General features: G+C 40.3%; 3 protein-coding genes and 5 non-coding genes across 11 annotated transcripts; 6 read left to right on the top strand and 2 right to left on the bottom strand.

The window, feature by feature from the left end:
• Nucleotides 1-1,582: 1,582 nt before the first annotated feature.
• tmem44 (transmembrane protein 44) lies at nucleotides 1,583-8,913 on the bottom strand. 4 transcript variants are annotated; one of them, XM_056378954.1, is made up of 11 exons: nucleotides 8,644-8,913; nucleotides 8,227-8,338; nucleotides 7,690-7,816; nucleotides 7,526-7,616; nucleotides 7,115-7,272; nucleotides 6,885-6,971; nucleotides 6,566-6,754; nucleotides 6,202-6,360; nucleotides 5,870-5,923; nucleotides 5,568-5,708; nucleotides 1,583-2,170 (listed from the first exon to the last, which is right to left on the bottom strand). In XM_056378954.1, exons 2-11 carry the CDS (start codon nucleotides 8,313-8,315, stop codon nucleotides 2,015-2,017), a joined length of 1,251 nt encoding a protein of 416 aa, XP_056234929.1. In that variant the 5' UTR covers nucleotides 8,316-8,338; nucleotides 8,644-8,913; the 3' UTR covers nucleotides 1,583-2,014. The 4 variants fall into 4 exon arrangements, with proteins under 4 accessions (XP_056234929.1, XP_056234927.1, XP_056234928.1 ...); XM_056378952.1 differs by lacking the exons at nucleotides 8,227-8,338; nucleotides 8,644-8,913 and adding an exon at nucleotides 7,910-8,208; XM_056378953.1 differs by lacking the exons at nucleotides 8,227-8,338; nucleotides 8,644-8,913 and adding an exon at nucleotides 7,910-8,208 and having other exon boundaries at nucleotides 6,584-6,754.
• trnav-aac (transfer RNA valine (anticodon AAC)) lies at nucleotides 8,652-8,724 on the top strand. The gene has a single exon. It is a non-coding gene; the product is annotated as a tRNA-Val (tRNA).
• Nucleotides 8,914-10,026: 1,113 nt separating the features above from the next.
• Nucleotides 10,027-10,098, top strand: trnad-guc (transfer RNA aspartic acid (anticodon GUC)). The gene has a single exon. It is a non-coding gene; the product is annotated as a tRNA-Asp (tRNA).
• A 573-nt stretch (nucleotides 10,099-10,671) lies between these two features.
• trnad-guc (transfer RNA aspartic acid (anticodon GUC)) lies at nucleotides 10,672-10,743 on the top strand. Its single transcript has one exon. It is a non-coding gene; the product is annotated as a tRNA-Asp (tRNA).
• Nucleotides 10,744-12,473: 1,730 nt separating this feature from the next.
• Nucleotides 12,474-12,546, top strand: trnav-cac (transfer RNA valine (anticodon CAC)). The gene has a single exon. It is a non-coding gene; the product is annotated as a tRNA-Val (tRNA).
• Nucleotides 12,547-12,893: 347 nt separating this feature from the next.
• Nucleotides 12,894-12,965, top strand: trnad-guc (transfer RNA aspartic acid (anticodon GUC)). The gene has a single exon. It is a non-coding gene; the product is annotated as a tRNA-Asp (tRNA).
• A 1,677-nt stretch (nucleotides 12,966-14,642) lies between these two features.
• Nucleotides 14,643-20,993, bottom strand: lsg1 (large 60S subunit nuclear export GTPase 1). The gene is made up of 14 exons (XM_056379614.1): nucleotides 20,751-20,993; nucleotides 19,567-19,693; nucleotides 19,164-19,284; nucleotides 18,993-19,079; nucleotides 18,769-18,855; nucleotides 18,592-18,652; nucleotides 18,112-18,288; nucleotides 17,508-17,876; nucleotides 17,037-17,138; nucleotides 16,782-16,925; nucleotides 16,371-16,494; nucleotides 16,062-16,141; nucleotides 15,467-15,637; nucleotides 14,643-15,312 (listed from the first exon to the last, which is right to left on the bottom strand). The coding sequence occupies exons 1-14, from the start codon at nucleotides 20,847-20,849 to the stop codon at nucleotides 15,133-15,135; spliced, it is 1,929 nt and encodes a 642-aa protein (XP_056235589.1). The 5' UTR covers nucleotides 20,850-20,993; the 3' UTR covers nucleotides 14,643-15,132.
• A 1,022-nt stretch (nucleotides 20,994-22,015) lies between these two features.
• On the top strand, nucleotides 22,016-24,079 carry fam43a (family with sequence similarity 43 member A). Its single transcript, XM_056378523.1, has 2 exons — nucleotides 22,016-22,097; nucleotides 22,219-24,079. Coding segments are annotated over exons 1-2 (1,071 nt in total). The 5' UTR covers nucleotides 22,016-22,096; the 3' UTR covers nucleotides 23,289-24,079.
• The last annotated feature ends 3,889 nt before the right edge of the window (nucleotides 24,080-27,968 follow it).

Raw genomic sequence — 27,968 nt, 5'->3', positions numbered from 1 at the left:
GTAGGTATTCATTAATCAGCATTCAGTTTCTGATTTATTCCTCGCTTGTTCAGGATTTTGTGTTGAACAATTTCCCCTCTCCCCTCCTGGCCAACTTGCAAGGTGAACAAAATGTCCTGCAGCCTCAAATCACCCATCAACCATCTTCCATGTCCTCTGCAGTGGAGCGATCACTGACGTACAGGCCAAGAAAAACAGAAAGGCCCATTACCCGCTGCTGCTTCAGATGTGCTAATCCTTGCTCTTGATCATCTCTGCAAACAGAATTCCACCTTTTTATGTGGGATACATGGTTTGTTTTCCTTTCACCCAATCTCAGAAGAGACAGAGATGAGGCCCAGAGATGGAACAATGCTAGCTCAGCATTTATCATAACTTCAGATGGCATTAATGGAGTACAAACACATTTTTTTGTGTATTGGATCTGTTCAGAAATACAGATGAAAAACAATTTGTGTTTTGGTCTATTTCCAAAATGGTTCTCAAGTTTAAAGTTCTCAGGTGAACAACCAAATGGATCTATTACATCTAATCTATTACAATAGATAATGCACCAGTTAAACCAAGGAGACATATTATGTAACATATGCTACAGGTATTATGTGTATAATGACTAACCTCATTCAGATCATCTCAGATTTCAGGACTCTTACCCAAGCTACACCCATGGGTTACATCCATGTCCATCAGCAACTTTAGCTTTTCATTGTGGGTTCATTTCTCACATTCCTAAGGTCTTAAAGACTACACTGTTACATAAGTAGATTATATGACGCACTGACTGAATGAAAGATGACAAAGATACTATCAACAGGGCTGGACGATATTGTTGAAAACATTATGTATATACAGTATATGTATCAAATCAATCAAATCTATGCAAAATCACAGATAAAGTCATTGCTTTCACACATGAAGGCAATACATTTTTCATAATTGTGACATTCTTTATGTGTCAAATATTAACTTTAACAGCAAAGTTTGCTAAATTTGAATTACAGCTTGCTCAAATTTATTAATCATTAACATAAATTGGTAAAACAATAACAAGATCATATAATCTTGATATTATGTTTGTGCAATTCAATGAACAATATAATTGAATTATGTCCCAGCCCAATTGGAGTCATGTTTACATGACAAACAGGGTGTTAAGTGACATTAATTGCTACTGCTGATATCAGCAATTGCTTTGTTACACTTTATATTAGTTGTTTCCCAGTCATTTGTCCCAGTCATATGTCTCAGACAGACATGTCACTTGAGGAAATGTAACAGGGAGGAGTGAAATGTACTTCATAACTTTGCTCTTATCTTTGTATTGTTTGGTTATCAGGCATAAGGAAGTCCCTTCAGTTAAAAACGCCCTAGTTAGTTGCTCTAGCATCTTTCTTTAAAGCTCCACAGCAGCCAGATGGACGGAGGTCTGAGGGATGATGAAGAGGACAGACAAGCTCTGGCCGTCTAGTCTGCCGCTTATCTGCTCTGCCGGCCCTTTTCCCAGTCCAGCCCTGATAACCCAGGTTGACTAGCAAAATACAGGATATGACCCAATAACCTTGCAAGGCAGCAAGGGAGCAATATTGTTTTATTAGGGGAGGTCTTTTCCGTAAACCTTCCTAACAGATATCAGTTCTCAAAGGGCTCGATGAACGCAGTCAGGACAGAGTTTTTACAGCAAAGGTATTTGTTGCTATGCAGTAACGAACAGCCACAAGTTAGAGACAATAATAAAATAAGAATAAAACAGTCACTGTTATCAGCCAAAACTTTTCACAATCAATTTACCAACATTGATCAGTTAATGTTACAGTTTAGTGCACACACACACATTAGCTAGACTGTTAAGTGATGCACTAAAATGAGATGGACAAAAGGTCAATGTTTGCAGATTTTATTACATCTCAAATTAAAGCACCAGGTGTGTACAATATATCTAACACATTACTAACTGAAAATGACAGTTCTTTGTCATTTAGCCAGACTTACAGCAGAGACATACTTCCCCTCTTCTTCACCAGACAGTTTTCTGTGAGAGTCCAGACATGGCACAGGTACAGATGTTAAAGGGTCTGGGGTTTGCTGGCCACTCTTGGAGGGGGAACTCATCCCCTTGCTGTTGTTTTGTTGTTGGTTCTCTCCACTGGCCATTTGCCTCTTCAAAATCCCACTGGAATATATGGACAAGTCAAATGTATTATCATGGAGAATTGCAGTGGAAGGATTAAGATATGTCATATTCTACCATGTTGTCATGTTACCAAGTCGTCTTTGTAGCTAATATTACTTACTCTAACGTGCCTTGGTTACAATTTTAAAAAGAAGGTGGTCTGTGGAGTTTTCTTCCACAGGGCACCTTTAAGGCATAAAGGAGGGATATGTAATGGTGTTTTTTTTTGTCAATTAACTGACATTTCATAGTAGTTCCATCATACTTAGGCGTTTTAGCAACATTAAGAATATTTGTCATTTCTTTCTCTGAACCTTGACCCTTTCAACGCTGGTTGTTTGTTATGTTAGAGATACTGGAAGTGTATTTGACTGTTTTAATGACTAATCCTGTATGAGCACATTAACTAAACCTACAATATGAAATGTTTAGCAGTGTTCATACACAGTTAAATTCCAGGCCAGGAGCCATCCCACAAGAGACCATAAACATCTCCCAAAATAGCAGAGGGTAGCACTGGCCCCCTATAGACAAGGCAACCATTTTGCACTACTTCCTAGGCAGACAGGCCCTGCCCAGTTTTGGTCTTTAATCAAAGATCCTTTACAGCAGAACAATTGGGCCACAAGGCAAATCTCAAACAAATCCACCCCTCACTGTACCCCTCAGTCGACCCCCCACCTCACCCACCTCACCCAACCCACACCACCTCAGCATAGTGAAGAACCAGCACTCAGCAGAAATGTGCAAGGATCACACAGTACAATAGACAATTTGAGTTGTGGTAAGTTCAGAGAGCTCTGACTGCTCAGTTTAGACAGGCATCACACTCCAAAATGTTGTGTGGTTTTATCATGATCAACGATTATGGAGTTATTGTGAAAAGCAGAAAAAAAATGTAATTCATCTTCTATGTAAATAATTCTAAAATGTGCTCGCACTGTGAATCATTTTACAGTTGCAGAACCTCAGGGTTTAATGTAGAGGAAAAGTGTTGCAATCAAGTAAAAAGTGAGATTTTTTCACTGACAATCTGGAAGTCATCTAGAGTTCTGTGTATTAAGGATTAAACATTAAACACTTGAAAGGAAGCAATCTTTCTGTTAAATCACCAAGTAAACAGCTTCTGTTAATGCTTACTAGCAAGTAGAGAGAGTTCCAGACAGAGAGGGACAAATCTATGACTTTACCCGCTGTTATCTTTGTTTAGAAAGACTACAGATTAGAGATCTGTTCAGTACTGATCAGCCAAGATTACCTCTCATTGTCAGGAGTGTACAGATTCAACTTTTATGTTGCTGCACTGATCTAAGCTGCCACTAATACATTGAATATTTGAGTTGAGCTAAGGGTATTCACGTCATTTGCTTTTTCCTGTTGGGTGAACAGTATCAAGCTGCAATTGTTTGTGCTCACACCATGCCTTGCCTTTGTTTCTAGTTAAATGACATCCTCCATAGCTTGGCTTTCTACAGCAGCACAGTGAGGGAGTTTCTCTTGTGGCTGGGAGCGTCAGGGCCTGAGAAGGAAAAAGCTTGTAATTTCACTTCCCTTGCAAACTAAAACTATGCCTTTCAGAGGAGTGGAAATTATATAAATATGAACTGTCAAGGCCAGTTTTACTATGTAGCCAATATTTAATTTTGGGCACAATTGTACTGCACTGCAGTACAAAGTTAAAATACAAATCCTGTTTCCCATGCTACTTCCAAATGACCTTGCCATACACTTTTAACCACAAAACCCACAAGCACACATGCTCATCTCTCTATAGAGTTTGACTCATCAATCCTATAAAACATGCTGACAGTTGTCCTCTTACAAGAAACTCTGGACAGCTGTCTGACTTACTTCCCTGAACATCACGTGAAAAACACAAAGCCTGGTTTTCAGAAGCACACATGCTTCTTTTTATGGATACTTCTGAGTTGCATTCTAAGTGCTTGTGGTAGCTTTTCTCTTAAATATGGATAGAACAAACATTGATTCAGATAATAAACTGCAACACCACTGAAGCAAAAGTCTGAAGGCAAAGTCAACCATCATCAAATACACTTTCAACTAGCTTTCTCCAGATGTGTATTCTCATCATGAAGGGACAGAGCCACATCTAGCTATGTGACACTGCTGTGTCTCCAAGTTTATTAGTGTTTATTACACTCAAGGAAACACAATAACCGTAAAAACAGAAAATCTGTCCGTCTGTTCTTAAACATTCATAAAACAGCATAGCTTTCACCTCTTCATGAACTTCTGTGCCATTTTGAACTTCACTGCTGTTTTGTATGGGCCTGTTAAATAAGCCCATATAAAAAGGCAATAAACTAAACAGATTCAAGTCATCGCAGCAGGTCACACCATGGATATAACACAAGTTAACAGCAGGAACACACCTTTCACAGTGGTTGTGCACCACCCATTATGTTAACATGCTGCCACCACCTAGTGGTACAATTTGAAAAGTACACTTCATAGCTTCATTAACACACTTAATGAGCAGTACATCTGAGATCACTGTTTAAACCAGCTTTCACTTTCAGTTTCCTGGGCAAAGCTTTCTCCTAAAACCATTGTTAATGATTGCAGAATAAATATCTATGCAACAGTTTAGACAGAGTGCAAATTTTCATTGACAATCAGGGGGGGTCAACTTTTTCACCAGGGTGAAAGGGAACCCAGTACAATGCAGGCACATGCTTCAGTGAACTAAAATATTACAGTTCTTAAAGTATCGTGCTTGTTTAACTAAATCTGTCAAATAATGTAGTGGAATAAAAAGAACAATATTTCCTTCTGAACTGTAGTGGAGTGGAAGTGGAAATATAAGTATCCAAAAATTCTACATTACAGCAATACTTAGACTAAATGTACTTAATTACTTTCCACCACTGCTAATGCAATTACTTTGCCTTCAGCACATATGGATTTTATAATATAATTATATAATTATTATATTGGCAATGAAATGCCTAGCCAACATTATGATTGAGAGGACGCGCCATCAGCTAGCTAACTTTAGTTAGCTAAACTGTAACTTAAGCCAAAGTTAGAAACTAGCAAACATTATTGTTGATCCATATATACTTGACACAGTCTACTTCAGAAATGCTGAATCATTAACTATATTTTTTACACCCGAGCTTTTTCTACTGTGACGTCAAAATATCCAGAGTTAAAAAGGGCTATAAATACTAATGATAATTATTTAGGAACTTGTTGAAAAACAATATTATTAATACTTTGCACTGATGTACTGATCCTGTTTGAAACATGTAACATTTTCCTTGGCTCTCTGTTGTGACTGGTTACCTTACTCATTTCCACTTCGTACTTGATGTCACCAACAGAGGTTAAATAATGCACACTGTAGGCACTGTAGTTAATTCATTCAACCCACCTCCAGATCAGAACTGACTAGTGACGAGTCACAGGATGTATCTGAAAAACAGAAACTATCTACTCTGATCACTCGCACTGTCCTGTTGAGAGGCTGGTCCTCCGCCTCCTCCTTGGACAATGTCACCTCTTTTAGACATATCTGCAAACAGAACACAACTGTTTCTACTTGTATTCACTGACTAAGGAGGAAGAAAAATATGCAATGACATTTTAAAAGAAAGAAAGAAACATTATTGTTCTTGCACACAAAGAAACTTATTACTGTTGTGAAAAGTCTGTCACAGCAGATTCTTTGCTTACTTTTCTTGCAGGGTGAGTATTGACATCCATGTAATGGCCCATTTCAGTCATCTTCTGGAGATTTTTTACAACATTAAAAGATTAAACATGACTCAGCTAAGCTGATACATTAATGAGTGAAATAGCACAGTGAGTAAAACCCTTTATTGTCAATGTTAAATATAAAGCAATTAGTTAATACTTTCTTATTCAGGAAGTCTCACTGAGATCAAGATTTAAATGAAATGCAAGCAGTAGCCTTGCCTACGCAATTAGCGTAACAGAATATTCCTGTATCATTCCTAAGGCTTAGGAAAGCCAAAAAAGCAGCATAAAGTTCAAAGAAGACTTACTTTTGTTTCTGCTGACTTAACTTTTTGTTTTCTGTGTTTCTTCACAACACCTTTCTCCTCAGTGAGAATGCCTGAGCCACCCAATAGGCTCTCTGTGTCTGGAGAAAACCTCATAAGGTGCTGCCTGGTTCCTCTCTTGCTCCAGTGGAGGACTAGAATCTGATGATGTTGAGTAAAAGGTCAATGGATCACACCTGATTGAAAATCAGTACAATTCACATACATTTAAGCTATTCAAGACATCATTTCAATCTAGCTGTACTGCACACTAGCTCTGATTTTAATGGGAATATATGATTCTGTTATGTCGTTTTTTGGCAGCTGAATCCCTGAGCCTAATAGACTTAGTTGGAGACAGTCTTACTGTGCTGTTCAAGGATACAAGAAGATCCAGAATAACACAGCATATTGCTGACAGCAGCCATGGCATGACTCTCAGAAGAAACTCAGGCTGAGTGTCGTAGAGGAGTATGGCAGCAGTGTAGAGGGCACCAGCCAGCGAGCACAGCAGTCCTGAGAACATGTAGGCCTGGGTCAACATTTGTCCTCTGTACTAAAGGGGAAAAAGTAAATGTCATTCCTTTCAAAGTGATCTATTGCTGGGAACAGATTTGGGAAGGCAATAAGAACATGAAGTTGAGTGGCTATGGCATCAAAATACTTGTGTACTCTTTGTAACTTACGGCTCTGCAGACTGCAGGGAATCTGGAGGTACAGGCAATGACAAAAGAGATCAAGCCCAGTATGTAACCAAGGATTTCACTGTTGTCCTGTTAAAATAAGCGTTTTGACATGCTAAAACATTACATACAACATACTTTAATAAAAATATTTTATCAGAATTGACTAAACTGGAAGACATACATTTCAACAAGTTTATATGTGCATGTTTATAAGTTAAGTGAATAATTACTTGAAGGGGGACATTCAGAAGTTTCCTCCCACTGAGAGTCCTATCTGCCGTGTGGTGGCTAACCCTGGACTTCAGAAAGCCTCCTGCAACCACCATCAATATGCACACCGCAAGGAGGTGCTGTCTCCTCCGTCTCTGCATCATCCTCAGCCTCCTTCCTAATAGAGAACACACACATGAGATAAGATGGTTGCAGTTGGAACCAGTTCAAGAGTTGTCCTGTTCACTTGTTTGCTTATCTCTGGAGCTCCTCTGATAAGTCTCCTTACAGTTTTGCCTAGAGGGTTTGGCCAGCTAGGTGCTAGTACTAAAACACCTTTGCTACCTTTTTGCACTTTGTTTGAACATTTGAACAAAAGATCTGGGTATGATCATATTTGCATTACTATTATTATATGGCTCTAAACCTACCTCTCTTTGAATTCCAGCAGAAGAACACTGTGAAATAGCAAGACACAACATTGACAGCATCCACTGTAGCAGCAAGAGCACCCATTAAAATCTAAAGAGGACAAACCAAAAGTAAGTTAATTGTGGCTGCAATAAATTAAAAGTACCACGAGTAAATCTGTTACCTGAATATAAAGCTGTCTAGACAGAATGGCTCCAACAGTGCTGCACAGGTTACCGAGGAAGCAGTAGAAGAAAATGACGGTTTCTCCCGGATTTTCTCCACCACATTTGCACTTCTGATGCACAAGCCTTAAACAATTTGACATAGCCTATGTTTAATGGAAGAGAACAGTTTCAGTAGCCTAAATCGCTGAAGCAAACGTTGCAATGAAAACTACTTACACAAGGCACGACAAAAGTAAAAGCAGCGCAGACAGAGAGCTGAAAGCGATGGGGATGCAAAGTTTGTCTGCCTCATCAGAAAAACAGGTGGCGATTGAATCCACGTAAAAAGCGAGCAGATTAGTGGAGTAATTGTTCGAGCCTTGACCGGTTTTCTCATCAGCAATCATCTTACGCCCCCCCATATTTATTACAAATACTTCTACATTCCGTGTTACTGAAGGAAAAAAAACGGATTCACGCACCGATTCAGCCATGCAAGCAACGCGCTTCAGGCGCACGATCCAAAGGCTTACATATTTAAAGGAGGGGTTTACCTAGGATGACAAAGGTATGTCTTCACACTGCAGAGGGAGGCATGACTCCAGCAGCAAAGAGCGAATGGCAGAATGCCCTTACTGTGCATCAGAGGAAAGATGCCACCTTGCCCTGTAACAACAGAAATACATGCATTTTAATATAAATACAAACGTATATAATTAAATAAGGAAATGTTCAAGTTACAAAGCATGATATTAAAAATAATGTTACAAAAACTAGGCTGTTTCCACCTGGTTTCGAATTAGCAACCAAAAACATTATAACATTATAACCACCTGTCAAAACAGGTCACTGTGACCAAGCCAAAGCCACAAAGGGTTATTAGCTACAACTATAATCATAGTGCTTCCTGGATTAAAACGCTGATGGATAACCTTATTAACTTCGAAGAGTGATGAGCAGAAATTACTTACCGATAACAGTTTCCGTAGTGTAGTGGTTATCACGTTCGCCTAACACGCGAAAGGTCCCCGGTTCGAGACCGGGCGGAAACAACTTTATCCATATTCACAGAACCAACCTGATGTGATAGTGGCAGTCTAGATGGTCGCAACAGAGCGAATGTCAGGTGATGCAACAACATCCAGCACACACAACTTTGTGTGATCTTTCTGCTGAATGGGTTAAATGGATGAAAACGCTTATGATCACACAACTCAAGGAATCCTGAGTAGTGTCCCAAAGGCACTGGGTGGAAAAAAGTTTCTCCATTCAAGGTTTTATAGAACCACGCGAAGACAGACAGTGACTGTGATTTGTAACCTTTATATCTCCACTTGACTTATTATGTTACAAAAAACATCGTTGGAAGGCTGGATAAAAACAACAAGAAATCAGTTCATGTCAGCGACAGTGAATGTTGGTTTGTACATGTAGCATTAGTAGACATTAGCATAGTCGTCCGTATCTCCACCTGTCACGCGGAAGGCTGGGCTTTGATTCCCAAACGGGGAAAGTTTCCTTATTTCCTCCTGAAACAGCGCATCTACAGCATTGCACCAGAGCAAAGGTCACATAATACAACAACATCCAGTAGAAACCACCTTTTACAATCTTTCTCAAACTTAAGTCACAGTGACAGTGACAGCCTGCTTATCTTCATTGGATATGTTGGAAGGCTAACACTCTGTGTCGTTGTCAGCAAGTGTGGATGTTCAGATAGGAGGGGAATGACTCCTCCCTCCTGCTGTTTTATCTATCATTGCTTAACCTGTCACACGTGAGCTCAAGCTAAGCTCATGCCAGGGACAGCAAACATGGGAATCATTGAACCAGGAGCAGCTTCACAGTTTCTGCGCTGCTTGTGGAAATGGACACCAGTTCTTCACTGGTGCAGGGGTTGAATGTGGAAAAAAGTTTATGGGCACATAACTCCAGGAAGCCTAGGTAGTGTCCAAATGGCACCAGGTGAAGAGTGCAACCCGGTAAATGCACCAGGAGTCCGTCGACATGGCAGACGTGGGTGTTGCGACAGTCCTCGTTAGTATAGTGGACAGTATCTCCGCCAGTAGAAACAACTTTGTAAGATCTCTTTCAAACTTAAGTCACAGTCACAGTGAAAGCCTGCCTATCTCCATTGGATATGTTGGAAGCTAAGCTCATGGTTTCCATGCTGCTTGTGGAAATGGACACCAGTTCTTCACTGTTGAATGCTGCAGGGGTTGAATGTGGAAAAAAGTTTATGGGCACATAACTCAAGGAATCCTAGGTAGTGTCCCAATGGCACCAGGTGAAGAAGATAACCCGGTAAATGCACCAGGAGTCCTTCGACATGGCAGACAGGAGCGTTGCAACAGTCCTCGTTAGTATAGTGGACAGTATCTCCGCCTGTCACGCGGAAGACCGGGGTTCGATTCCCCGACGGGGAGAGTTTCTTTGTTTTCTGCTGAAAGAGGTCACCTAATTGAGCAAAGGTCATGTAATACAACAGCGTCCAGTAGAAACAACTTTGTATGATCGCTCTCAAACTTAAGTCACAGTCACAGTCACATTGACAGTGACAGCCTGCCTATTTCCATTGGATATGTTGGAAGCTAAGCTCACGGCTTTCGCGCTGCTTGTGGAACTGGACACCAGTTCTTCACTGTTGAATGCTGCAGGGGTTGAATGTGGAAAAAGCTTACAGGCACATATCTGAAAGGATCACAGGTAGTGTCCCAATGGCACTAGGTGAAGAGTTCACCTGGTAAATGCACCAGGAGTAGATATGTTCGTTAGATATATTCAGATACGAGGGGTTTTCGCTCACGGCTTTCACGCTGCTTGTGCAACTGGACACCAGTTCTTCAATGTTGAATGCTGCAGGAGTTGAATGTGGAAAAAGCTTACGGGCACATATCTGAAAGGATCCTAGGTAGTGTCCCAATGGCACCAGGTGAAGAGGGTAACCTGGTAAATGCACCAGGAGTCGGTCGACATGGCAGACATGTATGTTGCAGCAGTCCTCGTTAGTATAGTGGACAGTATCTCCGCCTGTCACGCGGAAGACCGGGGTTCGATTCCCTGACGGGGAGAGTTGCTTTGTTTTCTGCTGAAAGAGGTCACCTAAATCATTACACAAAGAGCAAAGTTCATGTAATGCAACAGCGTCCAGTAGAAACAACTTTGTACCATCTTTCTCAAACTTAAGTCACAGTCACAGTGACAGTGACAGCCTGCCTATCTCCATTGGATATGTTGGAAGCTAAGCTCACGGCTTTCGCGCTGCTTGTGGAACTGGACACCAGCTCTTCACTGTTGAATGCTGCAGGGGTTGAATGTGGAAAAAGCTTGTGAGCACATATCTGAAGGGATCCTACGTAGTGTCCCAATGGCACCAGGTGAAGAGTGAACCCAGTAAATGCACGTGGGTGTTGCGACAGTCCTCGTTAGATATGTTCAGATAGGAGGGGAATGGCTCCTCCCTCCTGCTGTTTTATCTATCATTGCTTAACCTGTCCTGTCCTGCATATCTCCATTGGATGTGTTGGAAGGCTCACACTGTCTGTGTCAATGTCAGCAAGCTTAATGTGCATACCTGAGGGATTGGCTCCTCTCTCCTCCTGTTTATCTGTCACTGCTCTGCCTGTCACACCTGAGCTCAAGCTAAACCCATGCCAGGGACAGCAAACATAGGAACCATTGAACCAGGAGCAGCTTCACGATTTCTGCGCTGCTTGTGGAACTTGACACCAGTTCTTTATTGTTGAATGCTGCAGGAGTTAAATGATGAAAAAGCTTATGATCACACAACTTAAGGAGTCCTGAGTAGTGTCCCAAAGGCACTGGGTTGAAAAAAGTTTCTCCATTCAAGGTTTTATGAAACCACGTGAAGTCAGACAGTGACTGTGATTTGTAACCTCTATATCTCCACTTGACTCATTAGGTTACAAAAAGCATCGTTGGAAGGCTGGATAAAAACAACAAGAAATCAGTTCATGTCAGCGACAGTGAGTGTGGGTACGTAAATGTGAAAGCTCTGAAAAGTAAAAACAAATTTGCCAATTTAACGCTTTAGTCAATGTTCCTTGTCAAGATCCAGGTTATTTGAATACAGAGCCAGATCACATGATTTGTACTTGCCCTCCATCGTGAAGAGTGCAACCCAGTAAATGCACAACCATTCGATTGAAATGGCAGATGTGCGTGCATCAGTCCTTGTTAGTATAGTGGACGTATCTCCGCCTGACCGGGCTTCGATTCCCCGACGAGGAGAGAGTATTTGTTAGTCCATGCTGGTTTGCTTCCTTTGGAGCAACTTGCTGTCATACTTGAAGGACATTTGGCTTCGGTGAGGTCACTATCAAAAGTTAGAAAATGTCCCCGAGAAGGACCTGGAGGGCAGACCAGCCGAGCGGCAGCAGAACAATGAATTTCTGTAGTGATTCAGCAATTTGTCCCATATGTGGACATAACTTGTGATCCTCCAAAAAGGATGCAATTTCTATACCCAAGTTCATTAGCCTGTATTCTTTGAAAATGAATCCAGTCAACTAATTATGAAAAATTACAGCAGACATGAACAGCTTGGACAGAAGGCCTGCATTTCAACAGAGATGAAGTCACTTGGTCATAGTAAGTTTGGATGCCATTTGTTCTACCTGTGACTACATCCAGATTTGAATGTCTCTTCTGATATCTTCAAAGACCCTTTGTAGCACATTCCAATCATTTGGATTAGGCTTTTCCAATTCAAGAGCTCATTGTGCCCGGTGTACACTGATGGATTTCATTGAGTCAGGGGCAGCCAGAAAGGTATTACACAGTTTCCGTAGTGTAGTGGTTATCACGTTCGCCTCACACGCGAAAGGTTCCCGGTTCGAAACCGGGCGGAAACAAAGTTCTCCGTTTGTGGTTTTATGAAAGCAGGTGAAGTCAGACTGACTGTGATTCGGAAGTTCTGTATCTCCACTTGACATGTTAAGCTACAAAAATCATTGTTGGAAGAATGGATAAAGACAAGTCAAATTCGATTCATGTCAGCGACAGTGAGTGTGGGTTTGCAGATGTGAAAGTTCTCAAATGTAAACACAGATTTACCAATTTAACGCTTTAGTCAATGTTCCTTTTCACAATCCAGGTTTCTACAGTACAGAGACAAAGCAACAAATGATTTGTACTTGTACCCCAACGTTAAGCGTGCACCAGGAATCGGACGACATGGTAGAGCACAGTGTTGCGACAATCCTCGTTAGTATAGTGGACAGTATCTCCGCCTGTCACGCGGAAGACCGGGGTTCGATTCCCCGACGGGGAGAGTTTTTTGTTTTCTGCTGAAAGATCGCACCAGAGCGAAGGTCATAAAATACAGTAATAAAAAAGTAAAAGTAATACAATAGCATCCAGTTGACACAACTTTGTACGATCTTTCTCAAACTTAAGTCACAGTGACAGTGACAGCCTGCATATCTCCACATTTTAGTCAGCTGGATAAAGACAACTCAAGTGTCCAGACACTCTCTTTTTCTTCATTTGGTGACAGTGGACAGTTGCCATCACATCTAATGTTAACGATGTCAGTGGCATTTGTAACGTTTACATTACTTTTGAATAAATTAGTTAACCTAAAAAATAATCCTTCAGTTTTTTCTCGTTTTACTCTGCTCTACCTTTTGTTCTTTGGTACCACTTTCCATTTCATTTGTATTTTCAATTCGTTTTCTTGCAGCTCATCCCTTCCTTGCAGTACAGATAACCTATTTGGGACGTTGTAACGACCAAACCCTCCAATATCAAGCGGTAGCTGGTTGATTCCCCCCCCCCAATTTTTTTTTTTTTAACTACATGGTAGATACGACATGATTTTCGACTTGATTGGCAGTCTTAGTCCTACATTCAAACGTTTATTTAAAATAGAAAATAAAAAGTAAAATTAGTAAATAAAAGAAATATTGTCAGTAAATGTATATCAAACATAATAGTACCTGTCCCCTGTGACTGACTTGAAGTATCAAACATAAAAGTACCTCAAACAGTACAAAGTACAATATTTCCCTACTGAACTTTGGTGGAGTAGAATTATACAGTAACAGAATATGTGAATACTTGAATTAAGTACAAGTACCTACAAATTGTACTGCATAAATGTATTTATTTACATTCTACCACTAGTTGACCATGGTGGAGGAACCTTGTCTTCCCATTTATAAAGGAGCGGTTGTAGATAATAGCTAAGAACACGGGGCTATGCAGCCTTAACAAGACCCTAATCCTGTAAACTCTGTGAGTAGGCTCTATAAATCTCCCATTTCTTGTGGCTTTCTAAATGCTCATACACATAATCAATTGGTCGAAGTTCTTTTGTTTTTCACAGAAATGTGTAGTTTAAAGTTTAATGGGATGTTAGTGGTGATCCAGTCGATGGAATGTTAGGGACGGTCTTCTCTTGTTGGCTAAAAACCCTCTTGGTTTTGATCACTGGCAATCAGGTAAATGCTTATATCTCTGATAATAAACGAATACTCTCACCTTTTATATGCTTATTTGGGGGCTAAATTCCCTCTAAATAGATAAGTCTAAACAAAACTACAAAAAGACAACATTCAGCTAAAATCATTTAGATGTTTTAGGGCCGTCACTCCTCTTGTTTTTTTCCACCTCTAGGAAATCTATATATCTTCTCTGTATCAGACATCATTAGATTTGGTGAATTTAGCCTCATTTGACTGATAAAATATTAAACTACAACACAGGCCTTTTTATATTACAGTAATTTCATTAAATGTTGATGTTTAAACATATTATATACCAACTGCAGCAAATGAAGCCCTTTAAAGAAATGGACCCCTGTATGAGTGCATATGCCCTTGTAGATGTGATTTGAATTTTACATTTATAATTTTAAATTTGCAAATATATAGATTACTTATCTTTCCACCATTGCACTGTGAAGCATTACTTCAAGGAAATGGGATAAAGAAGTGACACACTAACATGAAAACAATATTTTTATTTTATAATCCAGATTCATTACTTTAGTTATAATTGTATGCGATTAAAAGCTGTATCCAACATACAGTAATTTATCTGGGAAATGAATTCTTTGTGATGCAAAAAAACCTTCAAAATTCAAACTGAAAATGTATTTTTCAATTTCTTACAAATTTCTCACCCTCTGAATGGTGAGTCCATCGTTTCCGAACCCTGCGAGGAGATATGCTGTACAACTGGTGACTCAGTCGATGGAATGCATCGCACCAATATGATCTTCAAACCAGTGCAGTCTATGACCGATTATGTAACTCATTAGTTAATATAAAAACAGCCTGACAATCCCATACTCACAAGACTAAGAGGCCATAATCTTTACCTACAGATACTGCTCAGCATCAATTCCCTTGGAATCACATGAGCTGTATGTTTGGGTATTTCTATTCCTGCTGAAATGATCTGTCATTGAAAGTGCTTAGAATTTAAGATCAGTGTCAGGCATCCAGATGTTTGTTGAGCCGGCGTACTTTCTCCTTCTTGTTCCTGTTCCCATGTTTTTTCCAGGGTTTGCCCACCACCATCTCCGATTCAGCTTTACCTGGGCCAATGGGTCCACTGCCTGGTTTGTAGCCCATGACGGACTGAACTCCCTTGGAGAGTGCCCGCACATTCTCCTAAAAACAGAGATCGCATCACTGCTCAAACATTTAATTTCACAATAAAGAGCCTCTCTCCTTGCTACATACTTTTATATATGTGTTTGATTTTCTAAATAACTACTATTTGTGAATTTTCCTCACTAGTCAGGAGACAGCAGATGTACTGTACCTGATGGAAGAAATTCTTGTCAACCACATTTTCAATCCTCTTGATTTTCTGTTGTTTGTTTGTTATTGTGGAGAGGTCACAGCCAGAGTCTCTATTCTGGAACTTGCAGTGCTGTGGCTGGAAGTCTTCCGCATTAATATGTGGAGGAGGATGGCAGTACAGAAGCTTGCCCTGTAAGGCGTCAACATTGTTAGGAAAGGTGTGTTATATGAGGTTATATTCAGGATGCACATATATTAAGTAATATATGGATTATTGGTCAAATTAAAAAAAACAATCAAAAATTCTAATTCTTTGGCAATGATCACATGATGCAAAATAATTTCATAGAGCAGGTACTGCAATATGCAGCTATATGGCCAAAGGTCCTCACTAACCTGTACTGTAACCAGTAGATTAAAATACAGAAATTAATTTTACATTATTTTGTTAATTAGAGATATAACATGATTTTGAAGAGACTGTCTAGACATTTTGGTTTTCAATAGGAGGTCCCTTTAGACCTATTCAACCATACCATCCTACTTTTCAGAAGTTGGCAAAACATATACATACAACTGAAACTTTTTAAATCTGACCCTGGTTTGGCACTTACACTGACGAAATCCTTCAGGATATACCGGGCTGATCTGGACTGATCAGGCTGCCCATGGGACGTCATAAAACCTCTCATGTCTGGAAAAAAGACAAACACGGGATAAACATTTTATACAGCTCTTGTCCAACCACATGGTGCTTTACAAAAACAAAAACAGTTAATACTGAGTCTATAAAAATACATTTTATGAATTTAGATCAAAGATTATAAAGATGGATCATTGTCATAAGCAATCTCCATCCACAGCTGTATGCTGACAAATAAATGTTTTGGGCTATTGTTAATTAATCTGTCTGGTAGTCTCACATCCATAAGCCATCAGTAGCTCTTCAGAGGTAGGGGGTCTGTCAGGGTCTTCATCTTCTCGTGGTCGGATTATGTTGATGCCGTAGGTACCTTCTAACACATGCCGAGGGACTGTCTGACATATGTGTCAAATCTGTTAAGGACTGAACCACAATCAGCATCCAAGGAATGCCTGTATTGACATATCACTGTAAAATTTATTTTAGTCATTTGAAGTTATTACTGTTATCAAATGAGAGCACTATTACAATTATTTATACTGGGGCATACTCACAGAAGCGTACTTTCAATCACAGTGTTTTTTTTTTTAATGTAGACGACATTTCCTATAAACCATCTTCCTTCCTGCTACAGAAAGATCTATAAATATTGGATTCTGCAGGTGCTGTGCAGAACGCATATAAAGGATATAAGAGAGACTGCCGGTACGTGGTCTCTCATTTGATCAATGGGCAGGATCCCAGAGCAGATCATCTCAGCTTTGGTAGAGACAAAGGAGGGCATGACAAGACCTGGGCAGTCACAGAGGCACAGGCCTGGCTCCACATACAAGGTCTGCAATGCATGTAAAAAGAAAATGTTACAAAACAATCACACCTTTGGCTTTCTGTTGATGTTATGCATGATCTGAATTCATATAGAAAGATTTAAAGACTAGTCCTGTACCTGAAAGTGCTTAGTGTGTCCAGGAGTGGCAGAAACAGACACCTTCTTGTTCCTTAGAATAGTGTTGATAGTGGAACTTTTTCCCACATTAGGATACCCAACCTGTTAAGATGTATACATGATGAAAAAGGAGAATTTACATTATTTGACAGGGTGATAGGTAGTTTTATAAAACCAACACAGCTGCATGTTGATTCTATTGCTTTAGCCTCTCTCTTCAACCTCTGTAAAAACTTAAGTGACAAAAATCTTGCTGCACATTAGCAGCAAGAGTAAGGCCCCCTCACAAGCACCTCAGCCCATAAATGCCCCGACAAATCTCCTCCAAATAGAATGTAAACAGAACAGAGTTCTTCAAATGTTATTTTCCATTTAAGGCACATTTTATATTATGGCTATAGTGGAAACAAACACAGCAACATTTCTATATATGACTACTCTACATGTACCAGAGCAAGAACTTTTACCCACCAGTCCCACTGTGAGTTGTCCTTCTTTACACCTGGTCCCCTTGTGAACAGCCCTAAACATGTCCAGCAGCTCATCCTTATGCAGCAGACGGCTGGAGTTGCGGAAGTAGGATTCATTGGATGAACCAACAGTCCTCTCCTCTTCTTCATCCTCATCTTCTGAGCAGGTGTGCCACTCCTCCTCATCTACAATGATCTTTTCCTGCTGCTCGTCCTCTGTGCCACTATCTTCTCCCTCTTCATCCTCCACATCCGCCTTCACCTCCTCCTCCTCTCCATCTGCCCCTTTATTGCTCATGTCTTCAATGTCTGGCTTTGCCTCCTCTTCTGGGTCACTGTCGCCACACTCTGGACCCTCCACTTCCATGCCCTGTGGTAAGAGAAGTCCATCACTTTAATTCTGGGTTTACGTCAGCAGTGAGTATATAGATGCTAAATGACTCTTCACAGGGATTTCTCCGAAACCATTTGAAATTAAAAAAACGGATAACCATCGCCTCCCCATGAAAAAGCAATGTGGATCTACAGTTATCTGCTCTCAAGGAATGCACTGTAAATGTATAAACAAATTCAATGAAGAGCGCATCAAACGTCCATCCCCTTACCTTCTCCTCTGCATCTAGCCTGTCACTCTCAGCCAGGGCAGACCAGAAAACTGCCCTCAGCCCCTCCTTTTCAAAGTGTCTGGCCCACACTCGCCTCTGCTCCCTGGTTAGCAGGTCTGCCTTGTTCACTAACAGCATGTTCACCTTATCCTTCGACACCTCCTTTACGTATGACTCCTGGAAGCACACCAAGGAAGACATTATAAATCAATCAATATAAGTACATTTCACTTGTAAAATGTTAAGATTCATCTATATACAGTATTTCTCCTGGTTAAAATCAGGAGTTTAGGAATTTTGTTGGCATGTGAATTGAATAAAATAATAAAGTTTTCTATGAAAAAATAACAGCACAAAGTGTATGAGAATTCAACATAAGGACAAACTGTATAAAGGTGACTTCTATCTACTTAAGCAGTGTACACACAGCCCTTTCCCCACTGAAGCACCTCTGCCACTGTTAAAAATAAGCATTCTTACCAGGTCAGGACATCTGAACAGCAAAGGATTTCTGGCATCAACAATTTGGACGACGACATCACTAGAGGAAAAAAAAAAAAAAAGCCAATTTTTGCCTTGAGCATCACATAAGGAGAACATATTCCTCATCAAGGACAGGGTTAAACTGAAAGCTGTACAGTGTTTTTTTATTTCTACCTCCTCTCGATCACTCTCCACAACTGTCTCCAGAACTCAAGATTCCTCTCAAATGGGGTGAGAATTAGCTTCTGTTCTTCTTCCAGCCTGTGGAAACAACACTTGTGGTTAGATTACCTGCACTGATAATCCAGCACAAATGTCACATAATTTATATATCTCAAAATGCACAAATGTTCTTCAGTGTGAAAACTTTTTACTTAGTAAAACAGAATTATACACACTGTGCAAGCTCTCGTCTCCACTCCAAGAAGCTGTCTTTCTCTGCCTGCTGAAGTGCATCTGGACTGGTGCCTTCATCCCAGTGGGGGCTAAAACAATGAGAGACACAGCAACACTTATAAATGCAAAATATACTTAAATGTTATAAAATAGCGTAGATCTCTTGCGCTTACCGTCGAGGAATTCTAAGAAAATGCTTGTTGTCCTCGTGAAGCTTTTTCAGCCTGGTTTTCTCCTCAGCTGTTAAAAGGCCTGCTCTAGCTTCCGCTGGCACAAACCTGATGTTGAGTTTCTCTAAGAAAACAAAGCAAGAACAGTCTGATTCAGCAGTGGACTCATAGGATAAAGGCACAGTGGGTAACACAGTAACATGTGGGAATGCAGCAACCTGTATAAATTTGGTGTGAGAGCCAGTAATTTACGACATCTGCATTCAGTTTGACATTATGTTTGCAACCATGTCAGAGAATAGTATGTACTGGGGAGATGAATACTCCATGAAGATTATTTACACTTTTTGGCCACAACATATATGTACAACATACAACCACACAAGTTAAGTGAAGTGCCACTTACCTGCGACAAACTCTGTTCCTGCCAATTCAGCAGTGGCCAGGAAGTCATCCATGGAACTCTGTTCAGTTACCGACTGCAGGTTCAGCCGTCCCCAGTCATAGCCATCATTCAGTTCACTGGTGTGGAGCTGGAAACGCAAAATGAAGGCCAAATAACGAGTTACAGTGAGGAGTGTAGAAAAAACCGTTCCAATAGACATAGTAACTGTCATTATGAGATACTGCAAGCATGTGTTCCTTATGGTTTGTAATATCATGATTGCCCTGCATGTGTAGTAGTAGCAATCCCAATGAGCCAGTTGTGAAAGTTTTGAGAATGTATGGCAAAAAAAAAAAAATTTTCCTGGAAAACTGATCTCCATGCCCAATTCACCACAGGAACCTATTTAGTGTGTGTGGAGTATTTTTACCCAGTGATTGTATATACAGAAGTATTGGACAGCTTGGGGATCCACTCAAATGGTGGGAAAGACAGAAACGTATATATATCCTATACACCGTTTTTTGTTTTTGTGTATCCAGCCTCATCTGTGCTGAAAGGTTGTTCTCAAAGGCAGGAGAGCATATTAAAAAATGTCTTAGTCCCAAGACAGTTGAGAAGGTTTTACTTACTACTTACTACCATAAAAATGAATTACGTGATTTTGTATTATACATATTCTTTGCCCACATTGCACAGACTAAACTTTTACTCTTAAGTTAAAACACAGATATTGAGCCTAACTTGACTGATATTAATACATTTGATGCATAGAAAATATATTTTGATTGCTTTTACAGTAATTACTATAAACGTAATCTTAGAATAAATAAATACAATCATGGCTTCCCTTATACTGATATGTAATTTGTATCTAACCAGTAGATATCGCTCTATTGACATGAAGCATCCAGAAATGAAGTGGTTCAGCAAGGAACCACTTTCCTGGCAGGGTTCGGTGCTTCATAAAACTTCTTCTTCACTAATATTCATGTATTAACTTCACTTTCCTGATTTATAAAATATCATACTCTTGAAGGAGTTTGGCGCAAGCAACGAACCACAGATACTTATCAGACCCGCTGACATCCCTGCCGACGCCCTGTTGTAGTGAATGAGTTAAATGGCAGGGATACAGCGAGATAACTGTAATGTAGAATGCGTTTTAAACGTGTTTCGGAAAGCTAGTTGTTGCGGTGTCATACCCAGGAGTCGCCCCTCTTGTTTCCTCGGCCTGCCTGAAGTCTCTCTTTTATCAGAGCTCTGCCGAGTCCAACTCCTCCGCCGGCCTTCTTCTTGCCCATAGCAGCTTCTGGTGATGCCGCTTCACACAAAACACTGTGGTTTAATGAATCTAAACGTGTTATCTGTCAGTACTTCTTCTAGCTACTGCTCTCCATGTGCACTACGTTGTTGTCGTAAGAACCGGAAATGGGTCAAACCAATTGACTGATATGTCTAGACAGATCTACTTAAACTCCGCGAGATAAATATACTTAATTCCAATAGTTATTGCTTCACATATCATATCTCAGTAATTAATCCATGAAAAGCTCAAGATAATATCTGCTTCTTTATGTGAGTATCCATGGCAGGCTAACGCAGTTATGGTACAGTCCACTTTTTGGTCCAGCGATTAAATGTGCCCTGAAGAAAATGGGACAGTGACAATTTTCTTTCCTCGTGCCTAACAGCAGTTAGTTTTATAGCCAAATAAATATAAATCAAACCTCATAAATTTGATAATAAGTCACAAAAGCATTATAGTGCGCAAAGTAACAAATCATCAAATGAAAATCATCTTCCATCATCACACAAAAACGCACAAGATTAACTAATGCACCTTTGATGTGAACCGAAAGATGGCAGCACAAAACAGCAGTGTCTGAGTGATTCCTGCTTCCTCATAAACCAAGTGGCATAGGTCTGGTAGCCTAAATATTTGCCTTCTGTAGTATTTTACTTATCACACGTAAGACTCAGAAGTGAATTCATACCATTTCATTTTTATGGTTAGTTTTGCGTTTAAAAGCTTTCAATTGAGAAGGAGAGCATTGACATCCAGGTTTAAGTTAAACCATAGTATATGGACTATATATTTAAAGGGAAATTACCTTTTCTTATTCCAATTGAAAAAAGACTATTTATTTTTCAATTTTTAAAATTATTCCTTGTATTTTTTTGGCAACATGAAATGCTGTAATGTAATAACAAATAACATAGGCTAATTTAGGCGTGTTGCCTAAATAGTCAGTGTTTCTGCCTGTAGTCGTTTTTAATCATTTTAAAATCGTAAATCTTACCGGTTGGTCTATTTGCTGAAAACAAATGTAGGAGTTTTGCGTCAATGAACATAGTCATCACACACGAGTCAACAGATACTAATACAGGTCTATTGTCATTTGGTTCAGTCCCCCTACAGGCTCACTGAAATGGTTTCTCCCTGTATATAAGCAGTGAGGCTCTTCTCTCTGTGACAGACTGTACTCTGCACTACATTGAGTTAAGACGGGAAATATGGACAAGAGCACATTAGAGAATGGACAGATGAAGTACGATGTGTTTGCGTTCAGTTCTCATAGAGTAGCTCATAAATGACCTGACAGGCTGTAGGCTAAACACTTTTAGAATTTAGAAGTAGCCTAATAAAAAGTTGTTTTCTTTCTCTCTCAGTGTTGCTGTGGACTGGAATCAGCAATAAAATGCTGCCTTGGAAGAAGAATAAGTTCGACCTGATTGAGGAAGACAAGCAGTCTAAACAGAAGGGCTATGCGGTGAGTCTCAACTATTCGGCGCTCACCTCCTTCGCCAAGTCCTGCCCCGAGAGCGCGCTCAACAGGGTGGGCAGCATGTTCAAGTCAAAGAGGAAAAAGGTGAAGATCACCAGCGAGGACCCCACGTACACGGTGCTCTACTTGGGGAATGCCACCACCATCCAGTCCAAAGGGGACGGCTGCACGGACGTGGCGGTGAGCAAGATCTGGGGCAAAAGCGAGATGGGCAAGAACGGCACCAAGATGAGGCTGACCATCAGCTCACAGGGCATCCGGATGGTGCATGTGGACGACAAGGCTAGAAGACCGGGACACTTGTACTTGCTGCACCGGATAACCTACTGCGTCGCGGACCCGAGGCTACCCAAGATTTTCGCTTGGATTTACAGGCACGAGATGAAGCACAAGGCCGTGATGCTGCGCTGCCACGCAGTGCTGGTGTCCAAGCCGGAGAAGGCAAAAGCCATGGCGCTGCTTCTTTACCAGACCTCGGCCACAGCCCTGGCTGAGTTCAAAAGACTAAAACGGAGAGACGATGCCAGGCACCAGCAGCAGCAGCTCATAGGGGAACAAACCATCCCGCTGGTCCCCCTCAGAAAGCTGCTGAACGGACAGTGTTACTACAAACCCCCAGTGGAGCGCAGCCGGAGCGCGCCCAAGCTGGGCTCCATCACAGAGGACTTGGTCGGGGAGGAGGAGGAGGAGAAAGCGATGCACTTTGAGTGTGAGGACATTCTGGACACGGACGATGATTGTGTTGCCAATGGCAAACGGGAGTTGACTCAGATTATTAATGACTTGGGAGAGATGAGCATAGGAAACGATGTGCAGACACTGAAAGCTGACCTTAGAGTCACCAGACTTCTCTCTGGAGAGAGCACGGGGAGTGAGTCCTCCATAGAGAGCAACCAGGAGCCCCCTCCGCTCACTAATGGGTTTGAGGAGGTAAAGGTGCAGGAAATTGCCTGAATAATTTTAGGCATTTCTGGGCGCTTCTGGCGCATTGTTTTGTTGAGCCACGATGTCTCCACAAGAAACATTTCCTCTGTTGTCAATCTTGTGTTGGAGAGTGTTTGTTTAATATGTGCCTCCACGACTAATTGAAAGGACCCAGAAAAGATCCTCCATGGTTCTGGGACCATTACCGCACACAAACACATGATTAGGCTACTGAATGATATTTTAAGATTGTGTAAACACAGAAAAAAAAAAAAATTGGAAAAACAAGTGCATGTCCGTTTACGAAATGATAGGTTGAACCGACAAAATCCCAGTGCGCCTCAGGACGCACGGCACTAATTCCATCTCTTTTATTTAAGAGGATTTGTTGTAACCTCAAGCTTGTTTACCTAACTTTTTTTCTCTCTCGTGAAAATGGCATTTTCCTACTGAAAAATGCTTATCATGATTTAAAAAAAACATTCTGTTTTAAAGCACGTTTATTCCTAAGTGGTTCAGTGGGTTTAAACAGGCATCCTTAATTTCCTTGTCAGGGCGCTTCTGTAACAGCCTGCTCATTTACTTTATTTTGCACTGTTGTGGAATTCATTCAAGTATTATGTTGACTACATGTATATAATGTTTGTTGGTATGTTGTCTGAAACATAAACGTCATATCTTTGCTGTGCAAAAGAAAAAACACCTTTATGTATTATGATGTAAAGTAAGATGTTTTAAGTATAAATATGTTATTTTTTAAAGAATAAAAAATGTGGTTTGTTATGTGAACCTCATAGAATTATCAATAAAAAAAAAGAAAATGATACAAAGTTGTTGTAGTTTATATGTAGTTATGTGTGTTAAAAAGCACTGAAGGAAAACATGGCCTACATGTTTTCCTTCCTCCTTCTCTTGTTTTGTTTTTTTTTTTAACATGAATGGGAGTTTACCTTGAAAGTCTCAAACTGAGGTCAGATTTAACCTGCTTAAAAGTCACACAGAGGCTGGAAACACAGAGATTCAGTATTTCTCAGCTGTATGGGTCTATAGGTTGTCAGTGCTATCACAAGGGTCTCTGTGTTGTTGTAAATATGTTTTTATTTAATAGTCTTGGCTGAATCTGAACCCCCCCCCCCCTTTTTTTTTAACCACATTGCTTTAGGGGAACAGGCTGTAAAAGTGATTCAGTCAATGTACTGAAGGCCCATTCATTCTGACTGGCCTCAGGGAAGCGAGGCCGCAAGAGAACGTCACCACAAGCACAAGCTGTTAGAACATTACATTGGTTCTTTAGTGACAAGGCAGCAGATGCACCAGAAGACCTTTAACAACATACTGGCTGTTTTCTATTTGCTATTATGTCTGTCCTCCTTTGGTTAGACATTACAGATAATATATTAAGAGTCAACAAGACATTTACTGTATATAACACATACAGAATCATACATTCAACCAGGCAGGTAAGTTTCATTCACATTTGCCCTACTTACTGAAAACCAGACAAAACGCATTAGTGGTCTTGTGTGTCATGTCACAATATCAGCTATGAAATGAGAGGGCCACTGATGAAAGATTAGATTAGTTCCTTTTATGAAATGTCACCACATCAGGTTCAATATTTGCTATCGACTGCAGTGGCAAATAAACAGAATCAGCTCTCATGCCAGCACATGTAACATGTGATCAGGGTTGTGACTTATCAGTGGTGATACCACTTCTGCTGTTCTAAAAGTGGAAGACCTGCCACTGTCACTTCCTTTTCACACACAGCAACAGGCCCTATATGCACATGCCACAGCGTTCTTGCAAGTCATTTGGCTGAGACAAATATAACTATCTACTCAAACACAAATACTGATGCATTGATAAGCCATTGGTGTTACCTGCCGGGGCTGCTCTGGAGGAGCCAGGCATATTCTCACTAACACCAGCAGCACTGATGCTGCACACTAACAGGGCTGAATAAGGCATGAGGAAGGAGAAAGCAGGCTTGCTGCTTCCCAGAGGAGGTGGATATGGGGATTGTTATCTGGACAGACTGTGTTTCACCAGCTGGCACAATCTCATTGGCCATGCTGAGGTATTCACTAAAAACAAAAACTCCCACCATGGATTTAGAGTAAAATCCAGAGACAGGAGGTTAATGTATTTCAGACAGCGGTTCTATGAAAAGCTTAACAGCAGCTCATTATGAACTGATGTGCTCTCAGGAGACACACACACACTCTAAATCGAGACTGTTGTTGCTGTGTTTGTGGATTGTCAACTATTAACTGTGCATGTGAGCTGAAATAGAAACAGAGCACAGAAACTCACTCAGTTAGCTTCTCTTCCTCATGTGGTTTGATGCTCTGTCTACACCAGCTGCAGCCTCATGGAAGTCACGTTCATACTGCGAAGACAGCATGACATCATCAGCATGGGCCCATCTTAATGTAATTAGTGGACAGCCAGTACTCCTACCACATAAACATAAAAGCAGCGCAATAGGCCATTTGTCTGCTGCTCCTGCTTTGTAAAGGTGCTCAACGCATTTATAGTTTGATATTTCTCCCTGACCTACATTCTCATACAAGTGCTCTGCAAAAGCAATCATGGCCTCACAATCTCCCAGGGTTGCCTGGAAATCGGCCACATGTGCAGATGCCCATTCACACGATTTAAGGTTTGAAAGTGTTTGTTGACGACAAGTGGTTGTAGAACACGTTTTTAGGTGCCAAGGGAAAGAGCTGAGTTCCTGATTGATATGACAGAATAAAAAAAAAGTGCTTTTTAATATTCACACGTCATGTTCTCTTTCTCCTCAAACAAATACTCAGGTGTTTGCTTAACCTACTGTCAGGCAAGTGTGGGTCACAGGGAAGGAGGCTACGCATTCAACAAGAAAATTGTCTGTCAGTCACAGAGACAAAGTGTTGCTGTTGGGTTTTAATGTCTGCCCTAAAAACTAAATTGCTGGTCAGGAATGGACAGGCAAATGTTGATGTTTTTTTTCCTCTGACAGATGATCATGTATTAATTTAAAAAAAAAAAAATCTGCTTTCTTAATGTGATTTAATTTTTATAAAAATACTAAAATGCAATCACTCGTAAATGGTTACAGGCAGATCCACCTACAGTGGGCTCGACTCAATTGCAGTTTAAAATCCCATTTGCCTTCCTTTTGCTATTTTTCCTTTCTTTAACATAAAAAGACTGATTATCCAAGTCCATGATGACTCATGCTTCTATAGGAAAAAAACAAAAAAAACAACAAGACACTGCTTAAGGCTGCATTGAATGATCGTTTTTATTATTTAGTAATCTACATTATCCTGATAAATAGGTAAAAATACCCTTCACCAATTCCAAAAGCCCAAAGTGCTGTCTTCAAATTGTTTGTTTTGGACAACCAACAGCACAACTCCAAGATACAAGATACGTAGATAGATAAGAACGTCAAAATAGTTAAAGGTTAGTTTTCTGTCGATTGACTAATTGATTAATGGACTAATCTTTTCAGCTCTAAAACTGTTAATGATTCTGTAACAGCAACAATTTGCTTTTATATAGGCTACCCAGTGGTGGAAGACGTATTCGGATTGTTCGCTCATGTAAAAGTAGCAACACTGCACTCCTCCACATAAAAATACTCCTTTGCAGGTGGAAGTCATGAATTCAACATGTTAACTAAAAATGTGACATTAACATAAAACTTAAAGTGTCAGAAGTAAAAGTACAAATCATTTAGGAAACCCCTTTTATATAATTTTATATTATTAACTCTGCATAGGAGGTTATGTTTTCACCCATGTTTGTCTGTTTATCAGCATGATAATGCTAAATGTATGCTACTGAACTGATTTGCACCAAACTTGGTGGAGGGATGGGGCACAGGTCAGGGAAGAACACATAAAATTGTGGTGCCAATTCAATTAAAGGGGCAGATCCAGGAATTTTTTTGTGTAGCATTTTTTGTAGTTTTTGTAGTGTAGAAGTAAAGCATGGATCTTGATGTAAAAAATCATATTGAGATTTATGATGGCACAATTTCCAATAATCTGGATCAAATAATCTGGATTATATCTGGATTATATATATATATAATCTTGATAAACCTCATATACATATATTATATGTTATTATTATTATTATTATTATTATTATTATTATTATTATCATTGTTGTTGTTATTGTTATTCAGTGAACCCCCATATAATGAACATAAAGTTTTCTCTGGGTTTCTCTGGGTCCCTTATTGCTCACTGAAGTGAAAGCCTGTAAGCACATGAAAACCCTTCATCAAAATTGATCACATCCATAATTCACTCAGAACTGCTCTGATTGAAGCACACTTAAAAATGTTCATGCAAACAATGAACCTGTTGGTCACAGACCGGCCTGACACACAAGCAGGCAGGCAGAGTTTCCTAATTATCTGCTAGCAGAACGGCGCCACGGGCAGTCACTGTACCAGGTCATCATCATCAGTGCCAGGCAGCCTCACAGTTTAATTTTGAACTACAAAATCTGCTTGTCTATAATGCAAGAGGGGAGCTGAGAAAGCACCAGAGCTTAGTTAGTGTGCCCAGATCTGATTACACCAGCTGCACGAGAGATGTCAGAGGGGTTGAATCAGAGCACAGAGGGGCAGTGACCTTCTCTTTACTGTGGAAACATATAAACGAATCTCTAAGAATAGTAACAGAGAGCAACATGTCCCAGCATGCC

The sequence above is a fragment of the Seriola aureovittata genome, chromosome 6 (assembly GCF_021018895.1).
Source record: "Seriola aureovittata isolate HTS-2021-v1 ecotype China chromosome 6, ASM2101889v1, whole genome shotgun sequence".
Taxonomy (NCBI): domain Eukaryota; kingdom Metazoa; phylum Chordata; class Actinopteri; order Carangiformes; family Carangidae; genus Seriola; species Seriola aureovittata.
Note: the sequence above shows the minus strand (reverse complement) of the source record. Positions and strands in the feature narration are given on the sequence as shown.

What these genes read in the sequence shown, in the direction of transcription:
- tmem44 (XM_056378952.1), bottom strand. Translation starts at nt 8,166, where the DNA reads ATGGCTGAATCGGTGCGTGAATCCGTTTTTTTTCCTTCAGTAACACGG. An exon ending in TTACTTTTGTCGTGCCTTGT is followed by an intron (nt 7,817 to 7,909) that starts GTAAGTAGTTTT and finishes AAATTGTTTAAG; the next exon opens with GCTTGTGCATCAGAAGTGCA. An exon ending in TTGTATCCTTGAACAGCACA is followed by an intron (nt 6,361 to 6,565) that starts GTAAGACTGTCT and finishes CAACATCATCAG; the next exon opens with ATTCTAGTCCTCCACTGGAG.
- lsg1 (XM_056379614.1), bottom strand. Translation starts at nt 20,849, where the DNA reads ATGGGCAAGAAGAAGGCCGGCGGAGGAGTTGGACTCGGCAGAGCTCTG. An exon ending in AGGAACAGAGTTTGTCGCAG is followed by an intron (nt 19,285 to 19,566) that starts GTAAGTGGCACT and finishes TTGTTTTCTTAG; the next exon opens with AGAAACTCAACATCAGGTTT. An exon ending in TGGAGAGTGATCGAGAGGAG is followed by an intron (nt 18,653 to 18,768) that starts GTAGAAATAAAA and finishes TTTTTCCTCTAG; the next exon opens with TGATGTCGTCGTCCAAATTG.